General features: G+C 42.1%; 1 protein-coding gene across 2 annotated transcripts in view; it reads left to right on the top strand.

The window, feature by feature from the left end:
• The window catches only part of LOC109891051 (4'-phosphopantetheine phosphatase-like), a 28,993-nt gene extending 15,714 nt beyond the window's left edge, over positions 1-13,279 (top strand). Inside the window, exons 7-20 of one of the 2 annotated variants that reach the window (XM_020483343.2) lie at positions 311-492; positions 1,696-1,777; positions 1,930-2,030; positions 2,339-2,344; positions 5,818-5,973; positions 6,099-6,211; positions 6,428-6,515; positions 6,789-6,940; positions 10,436-10,491; positions 10,598-10,647; positions 10,853-10,957; positions 11,104-11,204; positions 11,320-11,388; positions 11,558-13,279. In XM_020483343.2, coding sequence (XP_020338932.1) covers positions 311-492; positions 1,696-1,777; positions 1,930-2,030; positions 2,339-2,344; positions 5,818-5,973; positions 6,099-6,211; positions 6,428-6,515; positions 6,789-6,940; positions 10,436-10,491; positions 10,598-10,647; positions 10,853-10,957; positions 11,104-11,204; positions 11,320-11,388; positions 11,558-11,813 — 1,517 coding nt within the window. In that variant the 3' untranslated portion in view covers positions 11,814-13,279. The remainder of the gene's footprint in view (positions 1-310; positions 493-1,695; positions 1,778-1,929; positions 2,031-2,338; positions 2,345-5,817; positions 5,974-6,098; positions 6,212-6,427; positions 6,516-6,788; positions 6,941-10,435; positions 10,492-10,597; positions 10,648-10,852; positions 10,958-11,103; positions 11,205-11,319; positions 11,389-11,557) is intronic. The other variant, XM_020483344.2, reaches the window with a different exon arrangement.
• The last annotated feature ends 321 nt before the right edge of the window (positions 13,280-13,600 follow it).

The raw sequence follows: 13,600 nt of genomic DNA, 5'->3' as shown, positions 1-13,600 counted from the left end.
TGACCTCTTACCCAGTTACTGTGACCTTGTCCCCTGTAGACTGGTTGGTTACTGTTGAGAAATGTAGACGAGGCAGCCAGCCATGGCAAAGAAAGCAACTAATTCACTCTATTAGGTCATTCATATGTATCATGTAGGTCATTCATGTGTATCATGTAGTGCCAATAATACCGGTCACAAACTACCTATACATAAACCACACTGTACGTACGTACTTCAATGGGACCTGGACTTGTTGATGAGTTATGTTTCTGGTGCTTCACTTGGCTGTATGTTGACATACCTTTACTTTTGTCTCCTCCTGAATTAGAGTTCTCTAAAGAAGACATGGCTAAGAGCCTGCTCCATATGATCAGCAATGACATTGGGCAGCTGGCCTGCCTCTATGCCCGGCTCCACAACTTGACCAGGGTCTACTTTGGGGGTTTCTTCATCCGAGGACACCCTGTCACTATGCACACCATCACTTACAGCATCAACTTCTTCACCAAGGCAAGCCCCCCCCCACAATGTACCTCATTAACAAGCATGTCTTTCTCAATCCAGTTACATTTGATTGAGGTCTAGATTTAGCACTGACAGAACTGGATCTGATGGCAGCTGACTATAATCAGGTATGGGCCTAGTTCAGAGCTTGAAAAGCAGCAATCAAATCTGAACTACACTATTCACACAGTAGTATGCAAATATACCCTTTATCCTGAGATGCAAATTGCTTTACTCTCTTTACCAATCAGAATGACGCAAAGTCCTACAACAGCAGACAGTGCACATTTGTTTTCAGGGTGCTATTAGTTTTTGGCTAACAGTAGCCTAGGCTAACGGCAACAGTGAAAGAGAAGTCTGATGTTAGACATCATAGAAAAAGTTTGCTGGTGCGTGTTTTGCATTGATCTGTGTCAGGCCTTGTGGACCCTCTGTTGGTGCGCACCTGTAGGCTAGTCGCTATTTGAAGTGGGTAAAATGGCATACGCTTGTCAGGGCTGACTGGATGGCAATGATGGTAAAATGCCTTTGTGTAAAATGCAACATATAGCCCATGGATGAGAAAATGAGCTTGAAAACGACAACTTTGGCTGCGTTTATACAGGCAGCCCAAATCTGATAATTTTTTTTCCAGTGACCTCAGATCTTTTCACATCAGCTCTTTTTCCGAGCTGATCTGATTGTTCAAAATACCAATTAGTGAGGGGGAAAAAAGCTCACTTGGGCTGCCTGTGCAATCTGTGTAGTCTGCGTAGTCAATGTGTCCTCAGAACTGTAGGCTACATTTACAGTGCGCAACTGTAAGCAATGTTCTGTCAAAGCCACGTAACATCTGAAGCAGCAGTAGCTAACCGCGCCGTACATAAACACTACATTTGAAGGTTTGTTTTATTAAATTAAGCATTTCAAATGCCATGTCCTTGTGTGTAACAATGTAACATGGACAATTTTAATTTAGAGCTTTTTCATTGTTAAAGTGCCCCCCCTCAACAACAAAAAGATTACTCAGGTTTTGGAATAGTAATGTCCATTCGGATATCCGGATATTCGATTAACCCTGCCCCTCCCTAGTGGAGATGATACATAAACATTGATATGACATGTTTGATTGTATTGGGCTGATAGGCTACTTTTAAATGATGCAATCTATGAGCATAATTAGTTGGAAATGGTTCCATCTGAGTGGAGTTTTATATTGTGTTTTTGCAGGGTGAAGTCCAGGCACTCTTCCTGAGGCATGAAGGCTATCTGGGGACTATTGGAGCCTTCCTTAAGGGAGCAGAGGAAGACAGTAGGTCAAGATGCTTTCATCTATGGAGTTTCTTCTTGACAGAAAGTGGCACAGGAATCCATAGTTTATCACACCCTAGGTTTTGTAAGGATTTTCTTCTTGATGGGAAGTTCTTTTGTCTAATTCACTGTTTTTTGTTGCACTTTATCTAGATCCTAACCAGTACAGTTGGGGGGAGAACTATGCTGGGAGCTCTGGCCTTATGAGTACTTCTCCTGACCTGAACCCCATGCAACGTGCACGTAGTGGAACAGTAAGTCCATTGGAAAAGAAAATGTTAAAATACTGAAAGGTCAGCACAAGACCACCAGGGTGCGCTCATAACCCACTTGTCATTTAATTTTGGTGTCATTTCATTGACCCTTATAGCAATTCTCCCCACTCTCAGTCTGAGATTGTGGATTTTATCTTTTCTATGGAAAAGTCACCAACGCTGTCCTTTTAAAATCCACAGGCCTGGTATGAGGCATTCATTGATCTTTTCTGTCTAACATTTTGTTTTAATTTCTTCTCTTCATATCCACAATCTCTTACCTCTGTTTACCTACTGTAACCCTTCAGTTTTCCGTAAGTACTTCTCCATGCTTTGTGTGTAGTGGTTTGATTAGGGCTAAATGTTTCCTCATGATTCTGGCTTTGTAGCTACCAGCTTGCCAAGCATTCACATTCACAATGGGTTAAATAAGGTTTCAGAGAGACAGCTGTGGCATTGTAACGTCTATACGCCAGCCTTTTCCTTTATTGCATAACAGCCTTTGAAGTGTTGCTCTATGTAGTCATGGTTTAAATTGAGCTGTAACATGTTATAACCAACCTTATAGTCAACCAACCTGTGTGACACTGTGGAGAATAGTAGGCAGGTCTGTTCACCTTATAAATTGTGCATGAAATCATACTCACTGCACGGATGTGACTGGTGTGAGGTGGTGTACTATATTTTTTTAATGTTGATACTATAATGTTGATGCGTGTGTCCACTGCCCACTAACAGTGTGGAGTTTGACACAATGTTATTCTCAGCTCACTGACCACTAGGGGGCATAGTGAAAACATATTGGAGTTTAGCTATGTTTGAAGGAGTCGTTTCACTTTTATTGGGTTGTTTAGTGCTTCTCCACCTGCATTGCTTGCTGTTTGGGGTTTTAGGCTGGGTTTCTGTACAGCACTTTGAGATATCAGCTGATGTACGAAGGGCTATATAAATAAATTTGATTTGATTTGATTTAGCAACAAAACCGATGCGTGCGCAACTTTGGGGCAAAACAGACTGGGGCAAAACAGACTGGGTTGGCTTATGTTCAAAGGATTATTGACAACATGTAAACTCCATCTTCAAATTAGGGCTAATTTGAAAAGCTGTTACAAAGAGGACATTGTATTATTTCTTTGTACTCCCTGGCGAAGGCCATGCAGCCGTAACGCATCTGATTTTTATTTTTTATTTTTTACATCGAACATGCCATACAAATAAAGGCATTTTAATGAATTATATGGAGTGGCTTGGTCCTCCTTTCTTTTTGATAATATGTAAACTATATTTGGCCTCCAAATATTTATTGAAAACATAAATGTGCACAATAAGCACTTGCTTTCTCTCAAATACATCGTTACAGTTGTTGGTTAGCTTACTAATGAATTTTAGCCATATTAGCATGGATATGTCATTACTCAAAACACCTCAAAACAAGACCTGGTATCAAGAACAAGATACAACTGGCTGAAACGAGTCGCCTATGAGTCCCCACATCAAATTGTATTGGTCACATACACATGGTTAGCAGATTTTAATGCGAGTTTTGCGAAATGCTTGTGCTTCTAGTTCCGACAGTGCAGTAATATCTAACAATTTCCCAACAACTACCTAATACATACACATCTAAAGGGATGGAATAAGAATATGTACATGGATGCGCGATGGCCAAGCGGCATAGGTAAGATGCAGTATATACATAGGAGATGAATAATGAAAGATATGTAAGCATTATTAAAGTGACTAGTGAGTCTATGTAGGCAGCAGCTTCTGAGTTAGTGATTGCTTTTTAGCAGTCTGATGGCCTTGAGATGGAAGCTGTTTTTCAGTCTCTCGGTTTCAGCTTTGATGCACCTGTACTGACCTCGCCTTCTGGGTGGTAGCGAGGTGAACAGGCAGTGGCTCGGATGGTTGTTGTCCTTGATCTTTTTGGCCATTCCTGTGACATCGGGTGCTGTAGGTGTCCTGGAGGGCAGGTAGTTTGCCCCTAGTAATGCATTGTTCAGACCGCACCTACCTCTGGAGAGCCTTGCGGTTGAGGGTGGTGCAGTTGCTATACCAAGCGGTGATGTTCCCAATTGTGCATCTGTAAAAGTTTGTCAGGGTTTTAGGTTGAGCCTTCACCACACACTGTGTGGGTGGAACTTTTCAGTTTGTCTGTGTACGCCGAGGAACTTAAAGCTTTCAACCTTCTCCACTACTGTCCCTTCGATGTGGATATGGGGCTGCTCCCTTGGCTGTTTCCTGAAGTCCACGATAATCTCCTTTTTGTTGCCGTTGAGTGAGAGGTTTTCCTCACACCACACTCAGATTGCCTTCACCTCCCTGTAGGCTGTCTCCTCATTGTTGGGAATCAAGCCCACTACTGTTGTGTCGTCTGCAACCTTGATGATTGAGTTGGAGGTGTGCATGGCCACGCAGTCATGGGTGAACAGGGAGTACAGGAGTGTGCTGAGCACGCACCCTTGTGGGGCCCCAGTTTTGAGGGTCAGTGAAGTGGCAATGTTTCTTACCTTCACCACCTGGGGGCCGGCCCGTCAAAGTCCAGGACCCAATTGCACAGGGCAGGGTTGTGACCCAGGGCCTCCAGCTTAATGATGAGCTTGGAGGGTACCATGGTGTTGAATGCTGAGCTGTAGTCAATGAACAGCATTTTTACATAGGTATTCCTCTTGTCCAGATGGTATAGGACAGTGTGCATGTGATTGCATCGTCTGGACCTGTTGGGGCCATCCCAACCGTGAAGCACGGGGGTGGCAGCATCGTGTTGTGGGGGTGCTTTGTTGCAGGACGGACTGGTGCGCTTCACAAAATAGATGACATCACGAGGAAAGGAAAATTATGTGGATATATTGAAGCAACATCTCAAGACGTGAGTCAGGAAGTTAAAGCTTCGCAAATGGGTCTTCCAAATGGACAATGACACCAAGCATACTTCCAAAGTTATGGCAAAATGGCTTAAGGACAACAAAGTACAGGTATTAGGGTGGCCATCACAATGCCCTGACCTCAATCCTGTAGAAAATTGATGGGCAGAACTGAAAAAGCGTGTGTGAGCAATGAGGCCTACAAACCGGACTCAGTTACACCATCTCTGTCAGGAGGAATGGGCCAAAATTACATTTATTGTGGAAGGCTACCCGAAATGTTTGATCCAAGTTAAACATTTTAAAAGGCAATGCTACCAAATACTAATTGAGTTTATGTAAACTTCTGACCCACTGGGAATGTGATGAAAGAAATAAAACCTGAAATTAATAATAATTATTATTACTACTATTATTCTGACATTTCACGTTCTTAAAATAAAGTGGTGATCCTAACTGACCTAAGTCAGGGAATTTTTACTAGGATTAAATGTCAGGAGTTGTGAAAAACTGAGTTTAAATGTATTTGGCTAAGGTGTATGTAAACTTCCGACTTCAACTGTAGATCGATGTTTTTCTCTGAGGCTGCCCGGAACATTTCCCAGTCCTCGTGATCAAAACAATCGGGAAGCGTGGATTCCGATTGGTCAGAACAGCGTTGAATGTTCTAGTCATGGGTACATCTTGTTTGAGTTTCTGCCTATAGGACTGTAGGAGCAAGGTGGAGTCGTGTTCGGATATGCCGACAAGGCAGCTTCTTGTCATTGTTGCTGGCTATCTAACCATTCAAAATCATACCACACAGCCTTTTACCCCTGCGATGTGCATTTCTCTGGCGTTGTCAGGAAACCCGTCTAGGTGTGCATGAATGCATTAGCCTTTCATTATGTACAGTGCTCAGTTTGTCTCCTCTTCGGCTTCAGTTTGACATGTTGGAGATGGACCGTCTGGAGAGACAGCTGGTGAATCTGCCCCTGCTGCAGGACCCGTCCTCCTACATCCCAGACACAGTGGACCTCTCAGAGGACGCCCTTGCACGGGAGTACTGGCTCTACTGCTTCGAGGAGGCCCTGGATGGGGTAAGAGGCAGAGAACCTGCCACTGGTCTATTAATCAATATACACACATTGCATTATGCATTGACAGGGAGTCCTTATCCTGGTCACTTTTGAAACAGTTGATCTGGGCAATGTGCTTTGGATAGGTGGTGAAGAGAGCTGTTGCCAGCCAGCCTGATCTTCCAGAGGCCGCTGAACGAGCAGAGAAGTTCCGTCACAAGTACCAGCACAAGCTTCAGACCCTCCGCCACCAGCCTTTGTAAGGGGAGCCACAGGATCTGAATGCTGCAGATAGATTTCAAAGGCTGTTAAACCAACTACAGCATAACACGGTTTCTTGATAATTTATAGATGCTTGTCTCCAAAGGCCTCTTATTAGTGGATGAGTGACTCTTGTAGATGAAGTCTCACTGTTCCCTCACCAATCTGTATGTGTTTATCTGCTAATGTAGAGTACTTCTCTTCTCACCTCTAGTGCTTATGGATCCCTCACTGTAAGAAGTCTGTTAGACACAAGAGAACACTGTTTAAACGAGTTCAACTTCCCTGACCCATACTCAAAGGTTTGAGTGGTTCTATAGCTCTTTCCTATAAAACTATTTTTCTCTATTGTTCATTGTTCCAATAAATGTTCTAATGCTACTCTTTCTGGAATTGATTTACCTTGAATGTTGAGTAGTTCATCTGATGAAGCTTTCAAGTGTCATCTTGTGTGCCTTTTAATGTAATTTCATGTCCACTTGCCTTGATTAGCATGAATTGCTAATGTTATAGATCATCAGTGAGAAGTGGGAGGAAGCTCTTGTCTCAGTGCTGTGTCTCCACCCCTCCCACAGATCAAGCAGGGGGAGAACGACATGGCCCTAAAGTACTTCCAGAAGGCAGTCAAGTCCCTGGGGGAGCTGAGCTGGGAGCAGAGGCAGTTTGCCCTGGTCAGGGGCCTCCTGGCTGGGAACGTCTTCGATTGGGGAGCCAAGGCTGTATCGGAGTGAGTCTTAATGAGGCTGCATTCTGTGCACTCCTAAACTTGGGACTTTGAAGGATATTATTAGGACTAAAATTCTGGTCATATACAGTGCATTAGGAAGGTTTTCTGACCCCTTGACATTTTCCACTTTGTTACGTTACAGCCTTATTCTAAAACAGATTATATTTTTTCCCTCATAAATCTACACACAATATCCCATAATGACAAATCAAAAACAGGTCTAGAAATGTTTGCAAATGTATTAAAAATAAAAACTGAAATCACATTCACATAAGAATTCAGACCCTTTACTCAGTACTTTGTTGAAGCACCTTTGGCCATGATTACAACACAGTCTTCTTTGGTGTGATGCTTCAAGCTTAGCAGTACTGTATTTGGGGAGTTTCTCCCATTCTTCTCTGCAGATCCTCTCAAGCACTGTCAGGTAAGCTGGGGAGCGTCGCTGCACAGCTTTCTTCAGGAGATATGTTCGATCGGGTTGAAGTCCGGGCTCTAGCTGGGCCCCTCAAGGACATTGAGACTTTTCCCGAAGCACAATTGATTGGATTCCACCTGTGGAAAATGTTATTGATTGGACATGATTTGGAAAGGTACACCTGGTTATATAAGCTCCCACAGGTGACAGTGCATGTCAGAGCAAAAACCAAACCATGAGTTTGAAGGAATTGTCCGGAGAGCTCCGAGACAGGATTATGTCGAGACACAGATCTGGGGAAGGGTACCAAAACATTTCTGCAGCATTGAAAGGCCCCAAGAACACAGTGGCCTCCATCATTCTTAAATTGAAGAAGTTTGGAACCACCAAGACTCTTCGTAGAGCTGACCGCCCGGCCAAACTGAGCAATCGAGGGAGAAGGGCCTTGATAAGGGAGGTAACCGAGAACCCGATGGTCACTCTGACAAAGCTCCATAGTTCCTCTGTGGAAATGGGAGAACCTTTCCTGAAGGACAAGCATCTCTGCAGAACTCCACCAATCAGGCCTTTATGGTAGAGTGGCCAGATAGAAGCCACTCTTCAATGAAACGCACATGACAGCCCGCTTGGAATTTGCCAAAAGGCACCTAAAGACTCTCAGACCATGAGAAACTAGATTCTCTGGTCTGATGAAACCAAGTTCGAATTCTTTGGTCTGTATGCCAAGCGTCACATCTGGAGGAAATCTGGCACCATCCCTACGATGAAGCATGGTGGTGGCAGCATCATGCTGTGGGGATGTTTTTCAGTGGTATGGACTGGGAGACTAGTCAGGATGGACTGGGAGACTAGTCAGGATTGAGGGAAAGATTAATGTACAAAGTACGGAGATCCTAAATGAAAACCTGCTCCAGAGCACTCAGGATCTTAGACTGGGGCGAAGGTACACATTTTAATCAGGATAATGACCCTAAGCCCACAGCCAAGACAACACAGGAGTGGTTTCGGGACAAGTCTCTGAATGTCCTTGAGTGGCCCAGCCAGAGCCCGGACTTTAACCCGATCGAACATCTCTGGAGAGACTTGAAAATAGCTGTGAAGTGACGCTCCTCATCCAACTTGACAGGGCTTGAGAGGATCTGCATAGAAGAATGGGAGAAACTCTCCAAATACAGGTGTGCCAAACTTGTAACATCATACTCAAAGCTGTAATCACTGCCAAATGTTATTCAACAAAGCACTGAGTAAAGAGTGAACACTTATTTTAATTTGATATTTCAGGGTTTTATTTTTACTACATTTCTAAAAACCTGTTTTAGCTTTGTCATTATGGGTTATTGTGTGTAGATTGATGAGGAAAAAACAATTGAATCAACTTTAGAATAAAACTATAATGTCTGAGTACTTTCCGAACGCTCTGTGTGTGTGTGTATGTATGTATGTATGTATGTATGTGTGTACATACAGTAGCAGTCAAACGTTTGGACACTCATTTCAAGGTTTCTTTATTTTTACTCTTTTCTACATTGTAGAATAATAGTGAAGACATCAACACTATGAAATAACTCGTATGGAATCATGTAGTAACCACAAGTGTTAAAACAAATCAAAATAATATTTTAGATTTGAGATTCTTCAAAGTAGCCACCTTTTGCCTTGATGAAAGCTTTGCACACTCTTGGCATTCTATCAAGCAGGAATTAACAGGTTAAGTTAATTTGAGGAATTTATTTCCTTAATGCGTTTGAGACAATCAGTTATGACAAGGTAGGGGTGGTATACAGAAGATAACCCTATTTGGTAGAAGACCAAGTCCATATTATGGCAAGGACAGCTCAAATAAGCAAAAGAAATGACAGTCCATTGTTCAATCCGGAATTTATTTTATTTTTAAAAAGTTTCTACAAGTGCAGTCGCAAAAACCATCAAGCGCTATGACGAAACTGGCTCTCATGAGGACCGCCACAGGAAAACAATACCCAGAGTTACCTCTGCTGCAGAGGATAAATTAATTAGTTAGCTGCATCTCAGATTGCAGTCCAAATAAATGCTTCAGAGTTCCAGTAACGGACACATCTCAACATCAACTGTTCAGAGGAGAATGCGTGAATCAGGCCTTCATCGTCAAATTGCTTCGAAGAAACCACTACTAAAAGACACCAGTAAGAAGAAGAGACTTGCTTGGGCCAAGAAACACGAGCAATGTACATTAGACCAGTGGAAATCTGTCCTTTGGTCCTTTGGTCCAACTGCGTGTCTTTTGTAAGTTGAACGGATGATCTCCGCATGTGTGATTCCCACCGTGAAGCATGGGGGAGGTGGTGTGATGGTGCTTGCTGGTGACACTGCCAGTGATTTATTTAGAATTTAAGGCACACTTTACCATCATGGCTACCACAGCATTCTGCAGTGATGCACCATCCAGTTTGCGCTTAGTGGGACTATCATTTGTTTTTCAACAGGACAATTATCCAACAAACCTCCAGGCTGTGTCAGGGCTATTTTACCAAGAAGGAGAGTGATAGACTGCTGCATCAGATGACCTGGCATCCACAATCACCTGACCTCAACCCAATGGAGATGTGTTGGACCGCTGTCGTTCTGCCCCTGAACAGGCAGTTAACCCACTGTTCCCAGGCCGTCATTGAAAATAAGAATGTAAGAATGTGTTCTTAACTGACTTGCCTGGTTAAATAAAGGTAAAATAAAATAAATAAAAAAAAGCAGCCAACAAGTTCTCAGCATATGTGGGAACTCCTTAAAGACTTGGAAAAACATTCCTCATGAAGCTGGTTGAATGGCAAGAGTGTGCAAAGTTGTCAAGGCAAAGGGTGCCTACTTTGAAGAATCGAAAATATATTTTGATAGAACTTTTTTGGTTACTATGTGATTCTATATGTGTTATTTCATAGTTTTGATGTCTTCACTGTTATTCTACAATGTAGAAATAAAGAACAGCCTGGAAGGAGTAGGTGTGTCAACTTTCGTCTGCTACTGTATATTTCAATTTTCTTGAGAAAATGTTGTGTTTTTAGATGAGCAAAGAATGTCGCTCATGCTCACATTTTCACTTGTAATAGTGTTCTGGAGTCTGATCCGGAGTTTGGCTTTGAACATGCAAAACTGCAGTTGGAAGGTATGAAAGCCCCTATTGGGTAAACATGTGTTTTATGTGTCCTGCATTTTATACTGCTGCTGCAACCTATACAGGCTACTTAATTATAGTCCCTTTTTCTCCATAGAGCGGCCGTGGCTTGTGGATGCCTATGACCAATGGCTCGAGAGACTGAAGGTAAGAATTTAAACTGTTTCCTGATAATGAAGTGTTTCAAAGTTGTTCTTATATTAGCTGCATTTGGTTTATGGGCCACATCCTAACTTAAGATCCACAGAAGTTGTGTGCCTGGATCTCAAGTTAGGATTTGGCACAAATATGTATATGACTTGATGCTGTGGAACAGTAATTGAATACCATGCCTGCTGGCTTTCTTTTCCAGGGCCCACCTCATAAGTGTGCATTGTTTTTCGTAGATAATAGTGGAATAGACATCATACTTGGAGTGTTCCCATTTGTCAGAGAGCTTCTCTGCAGGGGAACAGAGGTAAGAAGCTACACAGTCCTTCCCATCATCTGAAAAGCTGTCACTTGTACCACCCATTCAAATATACACAGGATTTAATAAAACACTATGAATACAGCAAGATTTCCCTTTTTCTTCATTTGACCCCCTGCTATGTTGTTTTCCAGGTTGTCCTTGCCAGCAACTCTAGCCCAGCTCTGAATGATGTAACAAACAGTGAGCTGCAGATCTTGACTGAAAGAATAGCTGCAATGGATTTAGTCATACAGTGAGTATTTAAGTCTCTTGGCACTGCATTTATGGATGTAAAAGATAGGATAGTAATTATGTTTTTTTTGTTTTCCTATACCAGCATGTCAATGTCCATTTAATTTGTTTTGCAGGTCTGCTGTGAAGGAGGACAGGCTGACGCTAGTCCAGAGTGGCTCCAGCTCTCCTTGCTTAGATTTGAGGTCTGTTTTTTATTTCTTAAGCGTTCATTATATTTCAATGTAACATACCCTTGTTAACTATGTTTAAAAACATAACCTGAAGCAACATTTTTAAGTTTCTTTAGTAATTTCTGTTACATTTTTAAGGTAAATCCTCCCAAATGTGTGTTAATTTCTCTCCCCACCACAGCCGTCTTGACAAGGTGTTGGCTGGGGTTGTGCGAGAGCGCCATGTAGACCTGGTGATCATCGAGGGCATGGGCCGGGCCATCCACACCAACTACTACGCCATATTGAGCTGCGAGAGCCTCAAGATGGCTGTCATCAAGAACTCCTGGCTGGCTGACCGGCTGGGGGGCAAGCTCTTCAGCGTGGTCTTCAAGTATGAGGTGCCACCAGGCCACAAAACCACCACCCTGGATCATGTTCCAGTGACACCTTCATAATCTCTCTCTTTTGAAGTCTGAGCATGGGACAGTTTAAGGTACTAGTTGGAGAGGTCCAGTTGGCTGTAATGGGGTTGATTTGACCACCTCGTGATGATTGTACAGGGAGGTATTAATATAATCAGTGGACTTGGGTTGATTTGAAAGCTTAGTGGGTTAAAGCAGAGTATAACATTGCTTTGTAACACCAGAATGTTTAAATGTCTTTATTTTTTTGAATATACAGCCATACTTTGCACCATGTTGTGTGTTCTTGTAGATCACAGCTTAAATAATATTTAAGGTATCAGAACAGACAACGGTTGTCAGTGGTAGAGGTGTGCACTCTTTGTAGATTGACTGTCAATGCTGGTGAGATACTCTACTGAGTGCATTTATAGACAGGTTATCATCAGTACCCTGCTGTTTACACACAGCATCCCAATGGTTACCATGACAACGTGTCCCTTTCAGTGGTGGAGATGCTTTGTGAGTGGCTTGCTACCAGGGTAATTACAGCAATCTGTGGTGAAGCAACACAAAAATATGGCAACTGTGCCTTAAGGTTGGAGTGATAAAAAACATAACTTGTTCAAAAGGCAACCAACCTGGTTTAATTTCTGGTGTAGGGAAAGCATGGACGTTTGTTACCTTGGGCTACATGAGTGTCTTTTCTTTGATTCCAGGATTTGCCTCCATCACTGCCACTAGGTGAATTGGGATGATTTAGTTAATTGTGTGATGATCATTGTCTGAGAAGCTAAAAATGTTGCTACTGGGAATTTGTTTGAAAAGAGTGGATAATAGCACTTTATTGATGGGGTTAAAATTATTCTTAAAATTCCAGAAGGTGGCAGTATTTTACTGTGAAATATGTTCCTCACAACCCAAATGAAATGTGAAGTATATTTTGTTCAATGGACGTTTTGAAAGTGTTGTGTCAAACTCAAAATGTGTATTTCAGGTAATTTTATTGCAAATGTTTAAGCCATCTTTGTGTCATTGTCATTTTGTTGGTAGCCTTAGTAAATTAGGTCTGCTTCCAAACAACTAAAACATTGAAGTTGTCAAACAGTAGGCTAACCATTGTCATTAACAAAATGTTGTGTAAAAGGGATTTACTTTCAATTCTTAAAAAGTTTAAACTAAGGCAATAACAGATCTGCTCTTTATTAAAGTAATGCTCTGGGTGATTGGAGGTGACAGTATTTGATGGTTAATTTACTTACTGATGATACTCATTCATACTATCTTTATCAAACCAGGTGTCTGAAATGTAGGTTGAGGTCTTGCTGTCCAAATGTTTCCATGGCTTTTTGCTTAACCTGTGAACTCACTTTGCGATATTGTATTATCTTTTGTGTATATACATGATAAATAAATGTTAATATAATTAATTTGCGTTAAGAGTTCATGATGCTCTGAAATTATGGAAAGTATTTTGTTCTATTGACAATCACTTTGAATTAAATCTGAATATATTTTAATGCCGTTTGTCTTGTTTTTGGTGGGGTGGGGGGGTACTTAATACATTTTAGGGAGTTCATGGGAGGGGAGTTTATACCAGCTAGTATACCAGGCTCTGCTCTTGCCGGGGACACGGAGTAATATGCTAATAATGCACTGTGCCAAGCAGCAAGTCCTACCCCACAACATGCTGTACCTCTGCTTCTTCATTACCCTATACTGCCACATGCACGGATGCCAGTTCTTGAGTTCTACAATATTTTTTATTCTGTATTCTGTACATGCTTCTTGTTTAGTTTTTCTTGCAAACACTGAGTTTAAATATTCAGTTCCCAATGCAT

Source organism: Oncorhynchus kisutch, linkage group LG5, assembly GCF_002021735.2.
Source record: "Oncorhynchus kisutch isolate 150728-3 linkage group LG5, Okis_V2, whole genome shotgun sequence".
NCBI lineage: Eukaryota > Metazoa > Chordata > Actinopteri > Salmoniformes > Salmonidae > Oncorhynchus > Oncorhynchus kisutch.
The sequence above is the reverse complement of the archived record's forward strand: the minus strand, read 5'-3'. Positions and strand labels throughout refer to the sequence as shown.